At 35.4% G+C, this 23,759-nt stretch overlaps 2 protein-coding genes, 1 non-coding gene and 1 pseudogene across 10 annotated transcripts; 1 reads left to right on the top strand and 3 right to left on the bottom strand.

Moving 5' to 3' along the window:
• The first annotated feature begins 1,198 nt into the window (after positions 1–1,198).
• On the top strand, positions 1,199–16,374 carry LOC114307245 (basic form of pathogenesis-related protein 1-like; annotated as a pseudogene).
• LOC114320662 (zinc finger BED domain-containing protein RICESLEEPER 2-like) lies at positions 2,086–5,558 on the bottom strand. The gene is made up of 4 exons (XM_082917323.1): positions 3,611–5,558; positions 3,458–3,520; positions 3,281–3,337; positions 2,086–2,545 (listed from the first exon to the last, which is right to left on the bottom strand). Exons 1-2 carry the CDS (start codon positions 5,556–5,558, stop codon positions 3,495–3,497), a joined length of 1,974 nt encoding a protein of 657 aa, XP_082773449.1. The 3' UTR covers positions 2,086–2,545; positions 3,281–3,337; positions 3,458–3,494.
• LOC145819981 (zinc finger CCCH domain-containing protein 18-like) lies at positions 6,662–7,674 on the bottom strand. The gene has a single exon (XM_082914198.1). It carries the CDS (start codon positions 7,400–7,402, stop codon positions 6,677–6,679), a length of 726 nt encoding a protein of 241 aa, XP_082770324.1. The 5' UTR covers positions 7,403–7,674; the 3' UTR covers positions 6,662–6,676.
• A 577-nt stretch (positions 16,375–16,951) lies between the features above and the next one.
• LOC114307247 (uncharacterized) lies at positions 16,952–23,759 on the bottom strand. 8 transcript variants are annotated; one of them, XR_014360827.1, is made up of 8 exons: positions 23,100–23,362; positions 22,837–22,986; positions 21,220–21,273; positions 19,531–19,666; positions 17,803–17,965; positions 17,567–17,708; positions 17,340–17,408; positions 16,952–17,188 (listed from the first exon to the last, which is right to left on the bottom strand). It is a non-coding gene; the product is annotated as an uncharacterized LOC114307247 (transcript). The 8 variants fall into 8 exon arrangements; XR_014360828.1 differs by having other exon boundaries at positions 22,837–22,930; positions 23,104–23,358; XR_014360825.1 differs by having other exon boundaries at positions 22,837–22,930; positions 23,100–23,354.

Raw genomic sequence — 23,759 nt, 5'->3', positions numbered from 1 at the left:
TGCCAGTCTCTCTCACTAATAGCAGTATTGTTGACTTTTTGGCTTTCGAAAGTTATTATTGTAATTTTAAGCGTGCCAGTAAGGATCAATCAGTCCTTACAGAAGATTAATTGCCAACCAATTATCAAACGATTGTGTTTTAATTCTTTCAGCCTTAATGAAGATGATTTTTACTGGTGGCTTTGTTTAGGAGAATTAAGCAAACAAAGATTAAATGAAGAACAATTGTAGCATTTCATTAAGTAAAATGGAAGACTTACAATGATCCAAATCAGCCTCGTAGAGGTTTATAGCAACAAACTACTTGAAACTATTCCTATGAACGAAGTGCAGTGCAAGAATTTGAAGTACAGAAATGTAAAGAACAAGAAATGTAAAAACTAGAAGGAAAATAAAGTAGATAAAAACTGGTTTTTTGGATCTGAGTCTGGGGGTTCTTTCTGGGGCTTCTCTACTATTTATACTTCTCAATGGCAACCATCGAAATGAACTTCTAACTGTCGAACCATCCTTTCATGATCACTGATGTTTTCTTATAGTTAGCTCCACTATGCCAAGTCTACAGTTAGGTTTCTCTCCTGATTTTGAATTTAAATATATGAGTAACGGTTAAAGCCATGTCATTTTGCATCTCTTTGTTGATCCAGTGCTATGCAGATCTACAATAACCAATACTAACTACCACTTGTGTGATTATGATTGAAGATTTGAATTGTCTTTCCGTATTATCCTCATCCTGCCACCTGTTAAACTTTGATTGGCTTATACAAAATATGTAGCCAACAAGTATGCTTTGCTTTTGCAGTATATATCATAACAATCATCACCGTCAATCTCAGCTCATAGAAAATTATAGAACTTAGACATGTGAACACCTTCTTCATTTTGTAGTCAATGGGACACATAAATCACTTTCTAGGTCTTCCTCTAATTGTGAATCAAATAAAAAATTGTTCATTTGATTGCTCATAAAGTTCCATGATTACTCTTAGCCATTTCTAATAAACCACATAATTTATAATAATATTATTATTTTTTTCCCTTTTGTGAACTTGGACAATTGTTATGTCACATTAATAGGTTTCCGCGTGAGCATGGATAAATTTTCCTGGACTATTTTCCATGGTAACTTTTCCAACACTAAGCCTATAAATATACCCTTAAACCAAGCCTCCCAATTGCACAAGAGGAAATCAAAATGGAGTTCTCAAAAATTTCACTAGTAATTGTTTCCTTCATGACCTTGATCATGACTCATCTCTCTTTAGCCCAAAATTCCCCACAAGACTTCCTTGCACCCCGTGACGTGGAATGACATTGTCGCGACATATGCCCTAAACTATGCTAATCAAAGAAGTGCTAAATGCAACATGCAACATTCTCAGGGACCATATGGTGAGAACTAGGCCTGTCAACGGGTCGGATCCGGGTCGGATCTGCCAAAATCCGATCCGATCCGATTAACTATTAATTCGAATCCGAATCCGAACCCGATTATTGAAAATCCGATTATACGTGATCCGATCCGATCCGTTTTACACGGATATCCGATCCGAATAATCCAATCCGATCCGTTTTTTTTTTTTTTTTTTTTTTTTTTTTTTTTTTTTAAAGCCAGCCATAAAGTCAAGAAAATACCAATTATAAAAAAAACATAGCAGCTTTTTATAATGAAAAGTTCATCTTGATGTTCTGACTTTCCTAAGGCAAATCATCACCAATGCAAAACATAACATCATTTCAAAGCATCTTTCCAAAACAAAACATCACAATTTCTCCCCTTGTGATACAATCAAAAATACATAAATGAGGGCTTTCACAATGTAGCATGAAGTAACAACAAAGAAAAACTTTTTTAAAAAAATATTCAATTCCGGCAAACTAAAAGTGAAATTGAAAGATATCTAGCATGTTTGACTAGCAACATCAAAATTGGAAACAAGTCTATTTCATTACACATGCTAAACATATGTTCTCAGATTTTGAACATACAAATCAAATCAAACAATACTAAGCTGAGCAGTCTAATTCAAAGCTTACAAGCCTAACCCAGCTCAATAACTCAACCTGATCATATCCCAGATAGAGTACAAAAGTCACTGTTGCATTCATGGTGTAAAAACAACTCAAAAGATGTCACCAGGTTTTGAGAGACAATGGAGCATCATTACAAAGCAACAAACCAATCACTTGGTTGCAAATTAAACGGTGATGTGATTCAGTTTCACTATCACCAATCATATCCAACTCAAAAAGAATAATTCCATCATTGACAAAAAAAAAAAGTAACATCAGCCACCAAAACATTGCCACTGCATTCTCTAACTTACAAGAGGTCAGAATTTTATGACACACTTTTGGCACAAAAGTAAAACCAGAAAAAACTCATGAAAGACTCGTATGAAGAACAAGCTATGCTATACTATCTGAGAGCTAACAATAGTTTCCCAAACATGTTGGTGTCTCTTTTGGTCTTCTCTATTAGTTCTTCAGTATCTTCTCTTGTTCTTTGCTTCTACTACGATAACATCAGCCACCAAAACATCTGCAGAAGTAATTTTATCAATGTATCAGCAAGTGTAAGAGAAGATAAAAACAATAATGAAAACAATTTTGTTGATAAAGAGCAGTGGACCCAAGTAAAGTCACCGATTAGGGAGGAGACTTATTTTGTTATATATATATATATATATTTATATTTTTTGACAATTGGTAGGAGGGGAATAGAAATAGGAAAGCTGCATAGAAAAAATAACTCCATTTCAAAATCACAGGAAATCGACTGAAATGGGGTCTCATATGGTATAGATTTTGACTCTTGTACCTTCAATATGCAGGCACCCAACAGATTTGGAAGTAGGCAAAATCAGCACAACCCTCTACCATCTTAACAAAATATTTTACAACTAAAGAAAGGATGAAGCAAACACATTTTCAAGCTCAGAGAGTCTATGATTCTTCTTTTTCTTATTGTCTGTTTTACTAAATACATACTGAAAGAGAACCACAAAGTCTAATTATGTACCAAGCCAGAGCCCACATCTTCGACAAGATTAAAGAGATGCATCACGGAGAATATATATTCAGACGATCCAACACATGTCAATCAATAATTAATCCTACAAATTTATAGGCCTCTAAAATTCTCAATCAATTTGCCACTCATCCAATACTTATTCACAGCTCAATCCAAGAATATCAAGCTCCAAGAAGAAAAGTTATGTAACCACATTTCACCGCAAGCAGTTCTAGTAAGAGATAATTAAAGCTATATACTCACGATTCTTCCAAGTCAATAACTTTAATAGCAACCACTTTGTTAAGCTCATTATCAAACCTGGAAATCAAGAAAGCTATTACCTTAATATGCAAACAGATTATCAAATTATGTCAGATACGAATTTCATAGATCACTATAAAGGCATGGGACAAGCCCCATAATCTGAACCATATTTACCCATCTACTTCAAGTGATTCGATTCAATTCAATCCATCTACTCATGTCTGCATTCTTCTACATCTGCAATTTGAAAATAATGTGACATTAAGATATTCATAGAACTAAACTAAATAACATCTAATTATTTAAAAATTTCAATATTTCACTTACTTCTATTTTTGGTTGATTCAATCCAATCATTGCAAGTGATCAAGGCCTCCACAATATCTGGAAGTAATGAAGCACGTGTCTCATCAATCACCCTACCTCCTACACTAAACGCCGCCTCTGATGCAACCGTAGTAGCAGGAACACTTAAAACATCACGAGCTATCCTTGCCAAAGTAGGAAATTTTGCTTTATTCACTTTCCACCAATGTAGAATATTGAAGCTCTCATTACTTGGAAACACCAACTCCTCCAAGTATTGCTCCACCTCTAATTTTTGATAGGCATGAATGTTAGAAGCACGTTCTTGGGCATACCACGCATGAAAAGCAGCCAAACTTTCTTGTTTCGAAGAACCGACAAGCAACTGACTACCACTTGAGCTACTATTTTCAGAAACAAGTGCAATGCTACTCATAGAATCAGAAGAATCACTCCTATACTCATAAAAAAGATCAACAAAACCATTACGGACCCTCTGAATATGCTTATTAGCATCAACACCATAAATAAGCCCAAAGTAGTATTCCACCAAGTCCATTTTAAATCTCGGATCAAGAACCACTGCAATTGCTAACACCAGAGAACATTCTTCCCAATATTTTTGAAATTTCACTCTCATTGGACCGGCCATCAATCGAATGCAATCATACTCACTTTGCTCCCATTTTTTCATTTCAAGTTGAATAAGACAAATATCGGGAAAAAACACATTTGAAGTCGGAAAAGTGGTACCACTAAAGTGAGATGTAGCATCAAAAAAAATCTTCAAGCACCCACAAATCACATTTGCTACATTCCACTCATCCTTAGAAGGATTGTGCTTATATTCTTTGTCAATTTGCCCTAAGCGGTGGAATGCACTTTTCAAATCTAATGCAGCTTCAAGCATTGAATAAGTGGAGTTCCATCTGGTAGGAACATCCATGGGGACTTTCTTTTTATGATGTAACTTAACATGATTCACTGCAACATCAAATTTTTGTTTTCCATAAGGAGACCTCCCTAAATATCTCACACTTTCTCGGATTTTTGAAATAAGACTACCAATCACCTTCAAACCATCCTGAACAACTAAATTCAATATGTGCGCGCTACAACGCACATGAAACAATTGTCCACCCAAATGTAGTAATCCTTGGTCATGTAGCCATCGCTTTAAGAGTCTCACCATGACATCATTACTCGTTGCATTATCGACTACCATTGAAAATAACTTCTTATCTATGTTCCACTCTAAAATTAGATCTTTGATAAAACTAAACAAATGGTCTCCATCATGCGGGTAATCAATGCGTCTATAAGCAAGGATTTTCTTCTTCAACTCCCAATCATTAGTCACATAATGAGCAGTCAAACATGTATAGGCAAAATTCTGATGGTCTGAAGTCCATATATCAGTTGTCAAGGTGATCTTAGAAGAGAGTTCATCCAAAAATTGATATAACTTGGCCTTTTCTATTTCATAAACATCAAGGACATCCGCCCTAACAGTGTTACGAGAAACAAGTTTGAACATTGGTTGAAGATTATTACAAAATATTTCAAAAAATTCATGCTCAACCATGTTAAAAGGATAATTGTGCTTGATTACCATCCTAGAAAAATCCATACGACTTCTCTCTTGATCGAATTTAAAATTTGCAGCCTCAGGAGTAGATTCAGAAGCAGCCTTACTAGCAATCCTAGGGGCATTTGGCCCTTTAAGTACTGGACATGTCTTCGACAAATGATTTTTTAAATGACTAGTCCCTTTCCTACTCTCTCCAACAAATTCCCTATTGCAATGCTTACATCTAGCTATGTCATTTCCATTAGGTCCTTTAAATTTGACAAAGTCTTCCCATACCTTTGAAGTTAGTTTTCGAATCCTCTTTGTGGGTCCTTGAGATACATCGTCATCCAACTCGGCATCATCAGCAGTAATAGGTTCGCTATAATCCGAAGACATCTTTGGCTCTAAAACTCAAATATGCACTACACAAGAAATCAAACATAAAGGAGCAGGAGTTCATTTAAAAATAGTGTGCACCAATTTGGAAATTATATAGATTTGTGACTTAGTGATTTTTTTGTGATGTTTTTTTAAACTGTCACTAAAACTTATAGTTAGTGACATTTTTTGTGACAATTTTTATATTGTCACCGAAAATTAACAAATAGTGACGTTTTTTATAGTGTTTAATGAAAAATGGCATTAATTATAGGACATATTGGACAATAAGTCCACCTAGTAGGACATACACGTAAGTCCCCCTTTATTTACTTCTCTGTTTTTTTCTTGTTTTTCTTTTTTTGGGTGGTCATTATGAAGAAGTAAACTATGGTTCTTAATCCAGAGTAAACACAGGTTACCACCAAGAAAAGAGAGTAAACAGGCTTATTGCCATAGCAAATTGGGTAAACTCTTTCACGTACTATTCAATCTTTCAAGGAAACAAAGAGATTGTAATTCAGTATAGACAACAAGGATAACCATCCCCAAATCATTCACCCACATATAAAATGTTGGGAAATAGGAGTAAGAGAATGTGTCGTAAGTTATAACTAAATACACAACTTTTGTTACAAAATTTAGTGCAGTGAATGATAGAAATTTGAAGTGTGTACCCCAATGAAGTGATGCATCAAGCTCATTCATAGATGTCAATTGGAATTTTCAAAAGACAAACAAAGATCTTCTTATATATATATATATATATATATAAAGGTTTCACAGTTTATCCTCAAATTAAGACATTCTAATTCTAATTATAATATACAAAAGCATAGCCATCACTGTATTTAGCAATATAAAGGGCAGGAGCTAATTTATGTTGCAATGAGCAACAATGAGGAAGAAGTGGGGGTGTTCAGCAACTACCTGAGGTTTAATAATTTCTTGGACAGTCTTGAGAGCAAAATTTTCTGGTGGCCCTGACTCCAGTATGGCCCTCCTGAATAAATCCTGATTTACATATCATCGGTTCATAAAAATAGTCACACAATTAAAAAGTAACTAAATTTACACAACAACCCAAAAACAAAGAGTCAAATAGAGAAAAAGGAAAGCAGTTGTTTGTAACACATTTATATAATTTCGAATTCTAACTTTTCAAGTGACCTAGGTGAAAAAATCAGATCTTCATTAACAACATCATTTGTACTAGGACTAAACATCTGAGTGAGGCTCTCTGGGAAAGGTTGTCCATGAAAGTACCTACAGTTACTTCCATGCTTACAAAACCCCTTATTAAAATAGTGACAAGCTTTCGTTGGGAACTCGGATAGGGTTGGAGACCATGGGCTTCTTGCACACGTAGCTTCCGGGTAATAATAATCACTCGAAAAAGCTGAAATTCCTGGATTAACTGGCTCTAATTGATCATCCAAACCCATGAATTGAGTCTGATTTTGGAGTATGAAATGGGGGTTATGCATTGGTTGGTGATCGGGGTTGACTTGGGGGTCCCAGGAGGGATACGGAACCTTCAATGTTACAGGGGATGAAACCGGTGAGAAGGGATTAAAACCCGGGTTCATAGAAGGTGAAATTGGAGGTGAAACAACTGGTTTAGCCAAGTTCATCGAAGGTGAAATCGAAGGCGAAACAACTGGTTTCGACACTAAACCAAGTTGAATTTTGGTTTTGTATATCAAATTGTGGATTAAAGTGTCCGGTCCAAAAGCCAAACGAATCATTTCATGACCGCGGTCTTGTAAAAGAAGATACCCTATTATCTTCTTTGTAACATTCTCTGGTTCAAACTTCCGGATTCTACTAAACACAATATTAGAAGCCTCAAAAGAGTCCATTTTCACATCTAGTCACTCCTGAATAATAAATATAAAATAGAAACATTAATTTAATTGAAAAAAAATAAAGACCCGTATAGAGAAAGAACTTGCCAATCCAAATAATCTATGATTCAAGAACAGAAAATTATACATAGTGATCAAGTAAGAGTGATAAGTGATTTGTGTCAAACTTTACTGTCAAAAAAGAAAAGTATAAGCAAATCTAGGGAAACAATCACAATACACCCTTTACTGGTTTAAAAAAGAATAGGAAAAGAGAGAACAGAGAATATTGGAACAGATTTATCCAGATATAGAAACAAGAAAGATTGAATATTCGTCAAGATACAATCAATTGAAAGAATATTGGGGGGGGGGGGGGAAACTACTTGTATGAATCTTTATATCATACTGATGAAAACCCACATAAGTATTCTACACATCTACTTAACAAAAAAAAAAAAATAGTAAGATTTGAAAAACCCTCCAATCAAAAATATTCATTTGCTCTTTTTTCAAACTTGACCTTCAAAGTTCTTTCTTTCCAGATTCAAAACCCTCTACAAACTAAATTCTTTTCACACGCCCCAAATTTAAAAATTAAAATTAAAATTAAAAAAAAAATGCCCATAGTTATCAAAAACTATAAAATTAAAAAAATTAAAAAAAAAACTTCCACATTAACAAAACCCAACTCTCATTAACAAAACCCAACTCTCAAATCAATAAAAAGAAACAATAAATTCACGGTTTCCTTTGATCTTGTTCAATATTGTAACAAAACCCAACTCTCATTAACAAAACCCAACTCTCATTGACAGAGCAATAGGATCAGATCTGATACATACAACTTTAAACCAAGAATCAGATCTGATACGGGTAAGAATCAGATCGGCAACAAAAACAGATCTGATACGGGACAGAGACCCAACAAAAAAAATAAAAAATAAAAAGGAGCAGAGAGATGATCTCTTACAGTTCGTAGCTCCGATCTGACAAGATTTGGACTTCGTTCTTTGAAATTGAGCGTTATGAATCCAATCGGAGCAGAGAGCTCGATTTGGCTAGGTTCATCATCATCAATCGGAGCATTTTCAGACGATGAGAGAGAGATTTGATCTTCAGACGATGAACTTCAACAACAGAACGCACTTTTCAGACGATGAGAGAGATCTGTTTATGAGAGATCTGATTTCAATGGAATCGGATTAGGCAAACAAACGGATTGGATCGGATTTATCCGAGTCCGACCCGTTTAAAATCGGGCTACACAGATACGGGTTAAACAGATATTCGGATTCGGATTTGCATAAATGGACCGGATTAATCGGATCGGATTCGGGTTCTACCCGATCCGTTGATAGGCCTAGTGAGAACTGTTAGAAAATTGGTTAATATAAGGCTTATTTTGGGCCATCTTTGAGCCCAAAATTAAGTGGGTCCCAAGTGTCTTTTGGAGTGGGTCCGAAAAGGTGACGTATTCCTTGTCACATGGCCAGTCACACGGTGAAGACGGTTCGTCAAAACCATTTATGAGTGAATGGGAACTTGACGTCTTTTTCAGATTCGTGGTATGGACATTTAAAGATTCAAATATGGGTTTCCTAATAATGGGTTATCTCACATTGAAACTTTAAGAGAGCTTGTTTGTGTATATAAGCTCTAGACTACAATACTTGGGTTGGGCCCCAAGGGGCATCCTAAGTTTGTAGAAGGGAGGAGTTATGGACAAAGTGAATCTTAGCCCAAGCTGCCGCCGTCCGTCCGGCCGAGCCGAGCCGTGCCGGGCGCGGGTGTGGGTTGTGGGTCGGGCCCATTCTTGTATTAATTTTTTGGACAAAAATTCATTTGGATTTTTTCAAAAAAAATTATTGCGGGAATTTAATTCAAATTTGAATTCCAATTTTTTGTCCAACATTTGAACCTTCTTCAGTTCGAATTATTCAACAGATTAACTACATAAAACGACTCATAACTGCCAGCAGTTACTGTTTTGAAATTGTACTGTTTAAACAGGTTCACACAGTTCGGACAGGTCTTTATTTCTAGTAGTGATCTGTTGCAGTTTGGAACCGAATCTGTTTGTTTGAGTAGTGCATCTGTTCAGTTTGAATTCATACCTTTTCAGGTTTGAATTCATACCTGTTTGGGCCTATAAATACATAACATATTCTAGCACTTTACCAATTTGAAAATCAGTCAGAAAAATAATGCTCTTGCTGTCCAGATTTTATTTGTTTACATTATTCTTCATATTAGTCATTTAGAGAAATATTCAGAGAGTTATAGAACACAAGGTTCTAGTTCGCCAGTTAAATTTGTTTGGAGTGCTACTACAAATTTTTGAAGAACATTGTATCATGAGAGATAGATGCCACTCAACCGTAAGCACCATAGCGGGGCAAATCTGTCTTAAGGACAGAGTGTCACACATTCGACTTGGTCTTTAATTTTTTTTTTAATTTGGTTTGATAAATAAATTCGGTACGTTGTTTAGTTATTTGTTTGTTTTTGTTTCAATTTATTTTATTTACACAGAAGATTGTTCCAACAATCTTAAGACAGATCCGAATTATTCTGTTTATAGAATTTTTCGTTTGTTTCCCTTTCTCTTTTTTCTTTTACAAAAAATTATTTTCCGTGAATTAAATAATATTCTAGTTGAAAAAACAAATAGTGATTATATGCTATTTGACAGATAGTAGTAATATACTGTCTATTTTCTTTGACAACTAGTAGTAATATATTGGTGTCATTAACAATTCAGAATATTTATTTGTGAAATTTTGTCAGAAATTAATTTTGGCTTTTAGAAATTATTTTTTGTGTGTTCATTAATTAAAATTCTATTTTAGTTTTCTAATTATTGAAGTGTTACAGAAATTTAATTTTCTGTGTGGAATTAATTTGGTTAAATAAAATTTTATTTTATTTCCAAATTAATTGAAAAATAAAAGTTACATTCTTGTTTCTTTTATTTTTACAGAATTTAATTATGTGAATTTGGATTAATTTTCTGTGTAGTATAAATTCTAATTATAATTTTGTTTTATAATTTAGAATTCATGGCTACTGAAACAAATGCTCAAACAAGTACTAGTGTGGTGCCTGCAATTGCGCCAACCCCCTCTCATGTTGTGACAGTACCGGTAAATCATGGTGAGAAGCCAGAAAAGTTTTCAGGAACTGATTTTAAAAGATGACAACAGAAAATGTTGTTCTATCTTACAACTCTTAACTTGGCTCGTTTCCTCCGTGAGGATGCTCCTATTTTGAAAGAGGATGAAACCGACCGGCAAGTGGTTGCTGCGGTCGATGCCTGGAAACATGCTGATTTCCTTTGCCGAAACTACATCTTGAACGGACTTGACAACACATTATACAACGTCTACATTCCTATCAAGACAGCAAAGGAACTTTGGGAGTCTTTGAAGAAAAAGTACAAAACGGAAGATGCCGGCTCAAAAAAATTTGTGGTTGACAAATTCTTAGATTTTGTGATGGTTGATTCTAAGATTATGATCAGACAAGTTCAAGATCTCCAACTCATTCTGCATGACATTCATGCAGAAGGCATGTCTCTCAGTGAATCCTTCCAAGTTGCAGCCTTAATTGAAAAATTACCACAAGGCTGGAAGGATTTCAAGAACTACCTCAAACACAAGCGCAAAGAAATGTCTTTGGAAGAATTAATTGTGCGTTTGAGGATTGAGGAGGACAACTGCAATTCTAAAAAGCGGGCTGGTAAGCATCCTATGGAGTCTAAGGCAAATGTGGTGGAACATGCTTCTAAAACCAAGAAACGAAAATCTTCTGGAGAAAGTTCATCACAAGGCTTTAAAGGGGGGGAAAATAAAAAGTACAAGTTTAATGACAAATGTTACATCTGTGACAAAGAGGGACATTGGGCCAAAAATTGCCGTAGCAAAGGAAAAAACAAAAGAAGAACAAGCAAGAAGCCTGCTCAAGCCCATATGACCGAAGTGGACAATATTTCCAATGGTGTAGATGACATCAATCTTTCTGTAGTTGTTTCCGAGGCAAATCTTGTCGGAAATCCTAAAGAATGATGGGTGGACACTGGTGTTACTCGCCATATCTGTGCCAACAAAAAGATGTTCACATCTTATTCAACAGTGGACAATGGTGAACAACTTTTTATGGGCAACTCCTCAACTTCCAAAGTTGAAGGACAAGGGAAGATTGTTCTCAAGATGACATCTGGAAAGGAACTCACTCTCAACAATGTGCTACATGTACCAGACATTCTCAAGAATCTTGTTTCTGGATCTTTGTTAAGTAAGAATGGGTTTAGGCTAGTGTTTGAGAGTGATAAATTTGTATTTACTAAGAATGGGATGTATGTAGGAAAATGTTACATGTCTGATGGCCTTTTCAAGATGAATGTAATGACCGTTGTACCCTCAGTTATTAATAAAAATACATCTTCTTCTTACTTGCTTGAGTCTTTAAATTTATGGCATGGTAGACTAAGACATGTTAATTATGGATCTTTACGTAGATTAATTAATATGGAATGTTTACCTAAATTTGACATTGATTCAAATCATAAATGTAAAATTTGCATTGAGGCAAAATTATCTAAAACTCCTTTTCATTCAATTGAAAGAAGTACGGAACCACTTGAATTAATTCATAGTGATATTTGTGATTTTAAATCAATTCAAACCAGAGGTGGGAAAAAATATTTTATCATTTTTATAGATGACTATACTAAATATAGTTATGTTTATTGAATTCGAACCAAGGATGAAGCATTGGAAACTTTCATTCAATATAAGAATGAAGTTGAAAATCAACTTGGAAAGAAAATCAAGAAACTTAGAAGTGATAGAGGTGGTGAATATGAATCACATTTTGGTGAGTTTTGTAAAGAACATGGAATAATTCATCCAACCATCGCTGCTTACTCACCTCAGCAAAATGGAATTGCTGAAAGGAAAAATAGGACTTTAAAAGAAATGATGAATGCCATGTTAATAAGTTCTGGATTACCTCAGAACTTGTGGGGGGAAGCAATACTTTCTGCAAATTTTATTTTAAATAAAGTACCCCGAAAGAAAGTGAATCAAACACCTTATGAATTGTGGCATGGGAGAGTACCATCCTACAAATACTTAAAAGTGTGGGGGTGTTTGGCTAAAGTGGCTATTCCTAGTCCTAAAAAGACTAAGATAGGTCTTAAAACCATTGATTGCATTTTCATTGGTTATGCTAAGAATAGTAGTGCATATCGGTTTTTGATTCATAAATCAAAACATTCCGAAATGCATGTAAGTACTATTATTGAATCGAGGAATGCATATTTCTTTGAACATGTATTTTCAAATAAGACTGGACAAGAGACTAGTACTAATAAAAGATCTTTTGATGCTATTACTAGTAATGATCAAGAACAAGAGCAAGAGTTAGATCAAAATGAGGAAGAGGAACTTAGGCGTAGTAAACGTGCCAGAACCTCAAAATCTTTTGGTCCAGATTTTCTAACGTATTTGTTAGAAAATGAGCCTTTAACTTTTAAAGAGGCTATGTCCAATCCTGAAGCTCCTTTATAGAAAGAAGCTGTCAATAGTGAAGTTGAATCCATATTGGAAAATCACACTTGGGAATTGGTGGATTTGCCACCAAGTTGTAAACCTCTTGGGTAGAAGTGGATTTTCAAAAGAAAAATAAAAGCGGATGGATCAATTGACAAATACAAGGCAAGACTTGTGGTCAAAGGGTTTAGACAACAAGAAGGTCTTGATTACTTTGACACATACTCACCAGTTACTAGAATAACATCTATTAGAATGCTAATTGCCATTGCATCCTTATACAATCTAGAAATTCATCAAATGGATATGAAAACTGCATTCTTAAATGGTGAGTTAGATTAAGAAATTTACATGGAACAACCAGAACGTTTTTCTATTCCAGGAAAAGAAAAAAAAGTGTGTAAATTGGTTAAATCATTATATGGTTTAAAACAAGTGCCAAAGCAATGGCATGAGAAATTTGACAAGGCAATGTTGTCAAATGGATTAAAAATCAATGAGTGGGACAAATGTGTTTATATTAAAAACACAGACAAAGATTATGTCATTGTTTGCCTTTATGTAGATGATATGCTCATCATAGGTAGAATTCCATGAAGGATATGGAATTCTTGGTATGAAAATTACCAAAACATCAGAAGGTTATGCTTTGTCAAAATCTCATTACATTGAGAAAATACTTGACAAATTCAGCAAAGATGATGATCATCTTGCTAGAACACCTGTAGATGTTAATTTATATCTTTCTAAGAATGTACAGGAAAGTATTTCTCAATTAGAGTATGCCCAAATTATTGGAAGCTTAATGTACTTGATGAACTGCACTCGCCCAGATATAGCTTATGCAGTAAGTAAATTAAGTAGATATATGAGTAATCTGGGAGTAGAACACTGGAAAGCAATTATAGGGGTTCTAAGATATCTCTGATTTACTCGTAACATTGGGCTTAATTATACTAGATATCCAGCAGTACTTGAAGGATACTGTGATGCAAATTGAATATCGGATACTAGAGACTCAAAGTCCACCAGTGGGTATGTCTTTACTCTTGGTGGGGCGGCTGTATCTTGGAAATCTTCCAAACAGACTTGCATTGCTAGGTCTACTATGGAATCAGAATTCATAACTTTAGATAAAGCTGCGGAAAAAGCAGAATGGTTTCGCCACTTCCTTGAAGATATTCCAATGTGGGCAAAATCGGTGCCTACTATATGCATACATTGTGATAGCCAATCAGTAATTGCTAGAGCACAGAGTCATATGTATAATGGTAAGTCACGACACATTCGTCGTCGACATAACACCGTGAGACAACTACTCTGTAATGGAATTATTTCTATTGAATATGTGAAGTCTAAAGACAACATAGCGGATCCACTAACAAAAGGGTTAGCAAGAGAGTTAGTTGAGAATTTATCGAGGGGAATGGGACTTAAGCCTATTAAATAAGAGTTACCACAACGGCAACCCAATCTAGTTGACTGGAGATCCCAAGATCTAGGTTCAAAGGGACAACCGAGTTGTGTATAACTCAGAAGGATCATTGGGGAGTCCAACTCCTACCCATTTCTAGGATAAAATAGTGATGTCTGCAGTGTTTTAGGTTAAGTAAAATTTTAATGATTCTTATATCTAGGTAAACCTAGTGGAGTATGGCAGGATACTCTTCATAAGAATCACCTGTGTGAGTGTGAATTGGGCCGGTTCTATAAGATTTGTGAAGGGCTATAATTCTCTAGAGCACTTATGAAAGACCAGGTCGTTCAGGGCCAAAATGAACACAATAGTGAGAACTAAACTATGTCTGGGGATATACTCTGTGAGTTTTATTGTCTTGGTTTACACAAACGGCTGAACAGTTCAAGACATCATGTTCACTGGTTAGCTAATAAATCCAATATTGTTTCACAAGGGAAGGTTCAAAGCCAAAAGCTACCTATCCTTTGCAGAATATTTTCAATTTATGTAATCTCTGAAATTAGATCATGTTGTTGCATTTTCTTTCCGTCAAATTCCATTCATGTGGGGGATTGTTGGAAAATTGGTTAATATAAGGCTTATTTTGGGCCATCTTTGTGCCCAAAATTGAGTGGGCCCCAAATGTCTTTTGGGGTGGGTCTGAAAAAGTGACGTGTTCCTTGCCACATGGCAAGTCAGACGGCGAAGACGGTTCGTCAAAACCATTTATGAGTGAATGGGAACTTGATGTCATTTTCGGATTCGTGGTATGGACATTTAAAGATTTAAATGTGGGTTTTCTAATAATGGGTTGTCCCACATTGAAACTTTAAGAGAGCTTGTTTGTGTATATAAGTTCTAGACTACAACACTTAGGTTGGGCCTCAAGAGGCACCCTAAGTTTGTAGAGGGGAGGAGTTATGGACAAAGTGAACCTTAGCCTAAACCACCACACACGCGCGCCGCCACAGTCCGTCCGTTCTGCCGGGCGTGGGTGTGGGTTGGGTCGGTTCTTGTGTTAATTTTTTGGACAAAAATTCATTTGAATTTTTTCAAAAAAAATTATTGCGGGAATTTAATTCAAATTTGAATACCAATTTTTTGCCAACATTTGAACCTTCTTCAGTCCGAATTATTCAACAGATTAACTACATAAAACTGCTTATAACTGCCAGCAGTTACTGTTCTGAAACTGCACTGTTTAAACAGGTTCACATAGTTTGGACAGGTCTTTATTTCCAGTAGTTATCTGTTACAGTTTGGAACCAAATCTATTTGTTTAAGTAGTGCACTTGTTCAATTTGAATTCATACCTGTTTGGGCCTATAAATACATACCATATTCCAGCACTTTACCAATCTGAAAATCAGTCAGAAAAACATTGTTCTTGCTGTCCAAATTTTATTTGTTTACATTATTCTTCATATTAGTCATTTAGAGAAATATTCAGAGAGTTATAGAACACAAGGTTCTAGTTCGCCAAATAAATTTGTTTGGAGTGCTACTACAAATTTGTGAAGATCATTGTATCCTGGGAGATAGACGCCACTCTACCGTAAGCACCGTAGCGGGACGAATCTGTCTTAAGGATAGAGTGTCACACACTCGACTTGGTCTTTAATTTTTTTTTAATTCAGTTCGATAAATAAATTCGGTACGTTATTTATTTATTTGTTTGTTTTTGTTTCAATTTATTTTATTTACACAAAAGATTGTTCCAATAAGAACCTCGTCGAGGGCTCCGGTGAATTCATAGTGTTGGACGCAGTGAAGATGTGGGTGGATGAGAAGGTAAACTATGACTACAATTCTAATTCATGTGTGGGTGGTGAGTGCCTGCATTATACTCAAGTTGTTTGGAGCAACACTGCACAAATAGGGTTTGCTAGGGTTCAGTGCCAGAATGAGGGGTGGTTTGTCACTTGCAACTATTATCCTCCAGTAAATTATGTGGGCGAACGGCCTTACTAGGGTGGTTTCACTACAAAAAATTGATTTTTTGCGACGGTAAAATGTCGTCGCAAATACCCAAAACGCCGTGTCAAAAGGTTTTTTGCGACGATAAGTGGCCTTTTGCGACGGCAAGTGAGGGGTCGCAACAGAGGGGGTTGCAAAAGGGCTTTAGCGATGGTATGACGTTGTCGCCTTTGGTTTGCGACGACAAAGAAGCCTTTTTGTGACGGAAAAATGCCGTCGCCATTAACGTGTGAAAATCTGACTTTTTTTGAGACGGCACTGTTTTGCCGTCGCTAAAATGGGTATTTGTGACGGCACAAGTACCGTCGCTAAAGAGTTATTTGAGACAGCACTTGGTGCCGTCGCTAAAGTACTATTGGCGACAGCAAATTACACCGTCACTAAAAGTCCTCATTTTCAACCAAATGCCCTATCTTTTGCGACGGCAATTTGAGACGGTGAGTGGGTTGCCATCTCCAAAAAAAAAAAAAACCTGTAATAAAATTATTAAAAATATGAAAATAACATGTATTAAATGAAAAATAACTAAAAAAAAAACCAATAATTACATAATAATATAAAAAGGCCAGTATATAAATAAAAATTCATCCATAATTAAAATATTATTCCATTCATAACAATACATCAACAACATTATCCCAATACATAATGTTGTATAATAAATACATAATGTTGTTCACAAATCTAAATAACGTAAATAAAAAACAAAAGTTTTCGTCATGCTTCTTCCGTGTGTTACAAAAACAAAAGTTAGTCATAATCTCTACATGCTTGCATCCCACAAGAAGCAAACTGCTACTCCAGAAATATCTGAAAATAACAAAATAAAAATAATTAATGACAATATAATTGTGTTAATATTTTAATTACAGAAAAACATAAAAAATTAACCCTATTGGTGTAGGCAAACACACACAAATGCAAGCATGCGTGCGCGCGCGACACACGCACATGCACATACCTGCTAACTGTTGCGAAGAAAATCCAACGTGCCTGCACCAGCAGCATTCGAACCCATGTTTTGCAGGCCCTGCTGTCAGAAAAATATAAGTCATCACCAAAAGAATTTACAACAAATTTTGACCTTCCCGAACCCCACAATGGTGGGAACCTTGTGCACTGGAGTGCCCTTTATCCACCAAATAATTTACACCAAATTTGATTTAACAATGATTATGGACCAGCTACCTGGGGGAAAAGATCCAATGGATTTGCATTTGGTCCAGTCGAAGGAACAGGTGCTGGTTGTGTAGGCTGAGCCAGAGAACTTAAAACATGTGAACTGCTGCTGAACCCTAAGCAATTTCAAATTGGGTTACGCAGCCAAAATCTAATAACAAAAATAAATAAATAAATCAATAAAGAGTACATACATCCTTATTTAACAAACTCTAAATAAATATACTTTGAAATACTTGGCATACCTTTTTCATTAGTGGGTTAAACAATTCATCCCCATGATATGCCAAGGTTGTACCACTATCCATTATCATCGGTTTTCCAGAATCAGTGTCAAATCCATCTGATGGAAGTTGTAGAACAGCATCACCCACCTTAATTGACTTCAAAATGACATTGTAATGTGCCCTAAGATAGTAATAGAACTGTACTTTAGAACCTATTTAAGGAACTAAGCATAAATGAATACTAAAATAATGCCACAGTATAAAATCCACTAAAAATAGATTTGAATTTATCAGATTTTAACAGGAAAGTTGCAACCCAAAAAAAAACACTAAGTAATTGCAAATTACAGTCATAACATGCACAGTTAGCTTCTAATCACTTTATTAAAGACTGACAAAGTCATATTTTTCTTCAGTCATATGGTTGAACGCCCAAAGCATCAGAAAGCAAAACCAAGAAAATCAATCTGGTCAAGACTTGTATCCTAGAGCATTAAATTGTCACCCGTGCTTAATGCACCTCCATTTGTCAATTACCGAAATAAAATGAGACAAGAGATAATACCTGAGGTGTATCTGCCCAATTACATAAGTTGTTGGAAATAAGAATATATAAAAACAATAGCATAGAGCAGATAATGAAGCTTGAGAAGTAAACAGATCAAATTTGTGTAGTGAATATGGCAAGTCATAGATAAAACTAACTGAACACCCGAAACATAGTTTAACCTTTGAAGCTTCAAAAACTTTTAAATATGAGGACAAATAAGTTACATTTTGTTCCAACACCAAGTTTCTATACTAAATGAGACATAGGCATAGCGTACTCCAAAAGATTAATTCATGTCAACAAAAAAATTTAAGCTTTTCCATAGCATTGGGTGCTGGATTTGTGGGCAATTTAGATCTTGACCTTCTTGTGAAAAAATCTTGTTACTACCAACTTTAAATACTAACTATGTGTTTACATGTACATGATGTTTAATAACATATTTTTACAGTCTTACAAGAATTTGTAACAAAATCTTGCCTAATATTATGATCATAACTTGAATCTTAGAGACCAATTCTCAATATAAACTTTCTTGGTTGCCATTGTTGTTTTTCAAACTTAACTGATACTTTTTTTTGGGTGAATAACTGATACTTGTATATATGAAACGCAGAATTAGAAGTTTATTTCCAGCATATGAACCATTATATGTTCTAACCCAATGCATTCCTTCTCCTGGTTGTCACTGCAATTTTTTCATTTTTTTTTTTTTTTTTTTTTTTTTTTTGAGAAAAAATAAAATGTCATTCATATTAAATTTGTCAACTACATGATTCATTTTCGCCTGTCAAAGACTATATGCTGAGCCCTCAAAATATATATTTCCAAACCCAAGGGAATTTGATAGGTGATATGCTTATTATGTGTTTGTGAATACATCCATGAGAAAATATAAATTATAATCAAATGCGTGAAGTGGTCATCAGATCAAATGTTTAATATAAATTTGAAGACTTTCCAAATTTCAGGGCAGGATGGCCCTTCAACCATAGTCAAGATTCCCCCTTCTAAAGATTCCACAATTTTCTCTTAATTTCCGTCTGTTTTCTCAGCAACCAAACGGAAGCTGTCGTGCGCCTTTAATAGCTATAGCTCAAATTACAATTGACACACACAATACATACGTACATACATACAATCAATCAATAAAAATAATAATAAAATCCACAATCCATGGAAGAGGAAGCTCTTACCAGGACTTGATCAAAACAAAAGCGATGCAAATAGGGGTCTTTTCATACTCGAACGCAACAAATTTCACAAGCACCAAAAACCCATATGTATCGATCACTTTTGCAGAGCATTGAATCGTTTTCAAACTCGATACAGCTGATCAAGAACGAAAAAAAAGGGTAATCAAGAAAACCCAACAAAAAACAGGAAATGAAAAAAGAGACCCAGAAGAGAGAGATCAAAACTGAATAAAAAGAAAAAAGCAAGCTGGAAAAGGGTTGATTGTTTAGTAGAGTATACGAGGAAAGTGGTGGTGCATCGATGGTGGGTTTGTCAACTTTCTTCGGAGTTTGTTTTCAGTTTTTTATATTTTGGAAGTTCTTTTGATGCCAATATTTGTGTTGTGCCCACCACGTACTTGTATACATTTTAGTCCACTTGAAATTACTATATCACCCCTTGGTCAATTTGGAAAACGATTTCTTGTAGGTTGGAGAAGTTATTTGGTGATCTGAACACCGCCACGTGATATTTCAGGTGTAATATGATTGGTGGAGGTGGAGGTGGAGGTTGAGGTGGTGGAAGGGATTGATGGGTCAAAGTTCATATAGATATCACTGATCAAACTAACCTGTTAACAACCATTTCATTTAAAAGCTTAAATTATAAGATGTAAGTAACTATTTAAATCCTGATGAAAAATATATATGTATATTTATTTGTTTTTATATGATTATTACGTCAACAAGGCCCCTTCATCCGTGCGCAAACTCTCCTTCATGAGTGGACCAAACATGTACAAGTATTGTATTTATTATGTAGGCAGCGGGATTCAAATATAGCCTTCCTACTCTAATACCACACTCACTCTGACCTCATTTAGAAACTAAAGTTGTTAAAGAAGGTGTATCCGCTGATCCCTGGTCGGCATCGTTTATGGTTGAGACTAGGACGGTATCTGATCGTCTTCGAGCCCCCAACTTTCGTTCTTGATTAATGAAAACATCCTTGGCATGAGTGAGATAATACAACCTTAAACTGTTTTCTGTGTAAAACAAATACAATGATAATTTATGGCATGACAACATTATGACCCAATGCCCACCATAAATAATTGGGACAACCAAATTCAAATAACGATAAAGATCACCTTCACAACTTGGAAACATTCATTTTGGTTAAAAAAATATCACAGTAAAATAAAACCTATTTTAAGCAAATAATCCAAATTTTCTTCACACAATAAAGATCGTGAGCAAGAGTGGTCACACTTTTGTGTTTTAGTTGGTTCATGAGATTGTGATCATTCCAAAGCCAAAAGTAATGAGCACTTGAGATGAAAAAAAATAATACAAGGTTCTACATAATCAAGTTGGTATTCTTGTGGAAGAGCTCAACCTCCACATAATCAAGTTGATTATAATAGGTCCTACACTAAAAATAAAGTAATCTACCACGTTATGATGTCATAATACAAGGTTCTCGAAAGAAGATGCAAGTTTTTGTGCTCTATTACAACTTTGTAACCCCCAAAGTGCAGTTCTTGTTGCACAACTGATTAGTAGTGAACCCATACATGGCATGCATTTTAAATACAAATAGGAGGAGAAGTAAAAGGGAGAAGCAAATGCAGTGATAAATAACATTTCTCTTTGTTTGTATAAGCAACAACATCAACACAAACAACATGAAAATTATTTTGTTCTTACCTTAGTTGCAGGCACAGTTGATGCGGTGGAACCTTCACTAGATGAGCCCTTATTCTGACATTGTTCAAGCACAAAATGAAAAATCAGTACCAAGCAAATAGTAAGTATTGTTACAACTAAAAAAATATGAGTTCAACTAACACAGATTAATAAAACAAGACTAACAAGCAACACAAATAAACAAGGGCTAATGATGACTAGTGAGCATTCTGAACCAGGGGATCATATTTCTCTTTGAAAAAATTTGAATACCACGAATACCATAAAAAAAATGCAATTCTACAGATCGAAATGATATATATTAGTCATGGCATCACTATTATCTCAAAACACAAGGGATTTCTTTTCAAAATGAAAGCAAATTAAATAAAATGGCTACTTACCATTGGCAGGTCCAATTAATTTATAACCCTAGAGCACAACCCATATTCACATGAAGATTGGTGATTGATGAGGTTAGATACGTAGCTTTGTGAAATAATTCTAGCGCTAGCTACTTGAGAGAACTGAGTTGGTTAAGTTCAGGAAGAATAGATCACATTAATAATTACCCAAAGAGCACATTTCTTCTCTTAAAAGCCTCTTTCTAATACACACTTCCTCGAGCTTCATCATTTCACCGCGTATAGGTTCTAGTTGTTCACTCCATTAGCTACATGAACAACCACACATGGAATAATGTAGTATCTCCAAGAAGCAAAAGTCAACTAGGCAATAGAAGCCTTGACAGATCATGAAGCTGACAGCCTTTTGCAATCTCCAAAACCAAATTTTCTGGAATTTCTTTTTAACAGGATTCTTTGGATCTCCTTCAATAGTAAAGACAGGTTGACCAAAGCCAATCCCAAAATGGTATGGTCATCGCACTGATATCTAGGGGTGAAATCAGTTCAGTTCGGTCAGCTTTTGCATGTTTTTTGGATAGAACCGGTAGGGTCAGCTTTTTAAACCGACCAAACCGAACAGACCGACACAAACAAGTGAACCGCACAGGACCGGCAAGTACCTTTTTGGTCTGGTTTAGTGCGGTTTACCGGTTTTGGCATTTGTTCCAAAAATATATATATATATATATATAAGTAATGAATAGCGAATATAACTTTTATTATTTATATCAATCTATCAGAAAATACATCTTGGACAACTATTAAAAACATAAAAGAATTTAAAATAAAATAAAATACACCATAGCAGTTTCATAGAAACAATGGAGAACAGAGTAGATTAGTTACTATTTGGATTTATTAGTTTCTATCAAGAAAGTGAAATCTTTTGGTTGAAATTTTAATTTGTACAGAGTAGAAAAACAACTTAAGAAAACTCCATAGCAGTTCATAGGAACAATCCAAAATTAAACATACACAATATTGCACTTTAGCCTTCTACGTGGAATGCAGAAAAGTAATCAGAACAAAAACATCTCTGTTATTGGCTATTGATAAGGCAAAAAATAATATCACAATCCCAATTTTCACCCCCAAAGAGCAGTAAAATAAAACATAAATAAAAAAGAGAGTCAAAAATTTATTTATCATATTCTCAGATTAAGAAACCTTAGTCTATTAACTGATTTTGTAAAAAAAAAAAAAAAAAAAAAAATCACTTAGTTCGAATTACCTTAGATCATATGAGATGTTATTCAAGGAGATCGACACTGAAGAGCTGAGACGCCGGAGAGTGATTCATGCCACTGTCTTCTTTATGCGGGAGGCTGAGTCACGCCGAAAGTGAGAGATTGAGGATCAATCGATTAAGAGAACGCAAGGTCTTGAAATCAATTGTGATTGCGTGACAGATTGAGATCGAAATCAAGAGACAAAAGATGAAAGAAGATTGAGATAGAGAGATTGAAATGAGAGAGAGAGAGAGAGAGAGCATACTAACTGAGGTCGCGCGAGAGAGAGGGATCGTACTACGCCGTTGCCGCACCACCGCTAGCCGTCGTCGCTCGTCGACAGAGAGATCATCGTCGGTGAACAATCGAAATCTCTGTGGTTGGGAACTCGAAATCTCTGTGATCGTCGGTGAACATGAACTCGAAATCGTCTCTGAGATTGGGAACTTGAAGTCTCTGTGATTGTGAGGGAGAATGTGTTAGGGATTTGGGGATGAAATTTTTGGGGTTTTGATCGACCGCCAATTTGGGCGAAAGGAGGGAGTTGAAAATTCATTACCTTTTGCGACGGTATAGATAAACGGTCGCAACTGATAAAATCCAACTATTAAAACGATGCCGTTTTAATAAGGTTTCTTTTGCGACAGTCAATTGCCGTCACAAATGCCCACTATTTGTGACGGTAATTTCCACCCGTCTCAAAAGAATTTTTTTTGCGACGGCACACAATGCGTCGCAAATACTTCCTTGTTTAAGGCACTTTCTCTTGTCTGCTTATTAGCGACGGGGCGATTACCGTCATAGATACATTTATTTGAGACGGCTTTGAATGCCGTCGCAAAAGCCGATTTTTTGTGACGGTATACACACCGTCGCAAAAAATTCCATGTTTTAAAGTCACTTTTCTTGTAGTGTTTTTGATTAT

Source organism: Camellia sinensis, chromosome 2 (assembly GCF_055761805.1).
Source record: "Camellia sinensis isolate YWXY chromosome 2, ASM5576180v1, whole genome shotgun sequence".
Lineage (NCBI taxonomy): Eukaryota > Viridiplantae > Streptophyta > Magnoliopsida > Ericales > Theaceae > Camellia > Camellia sinensis.
This window is presented reverse-complemented; position numbering and strand designations above follow the sequence as displayed.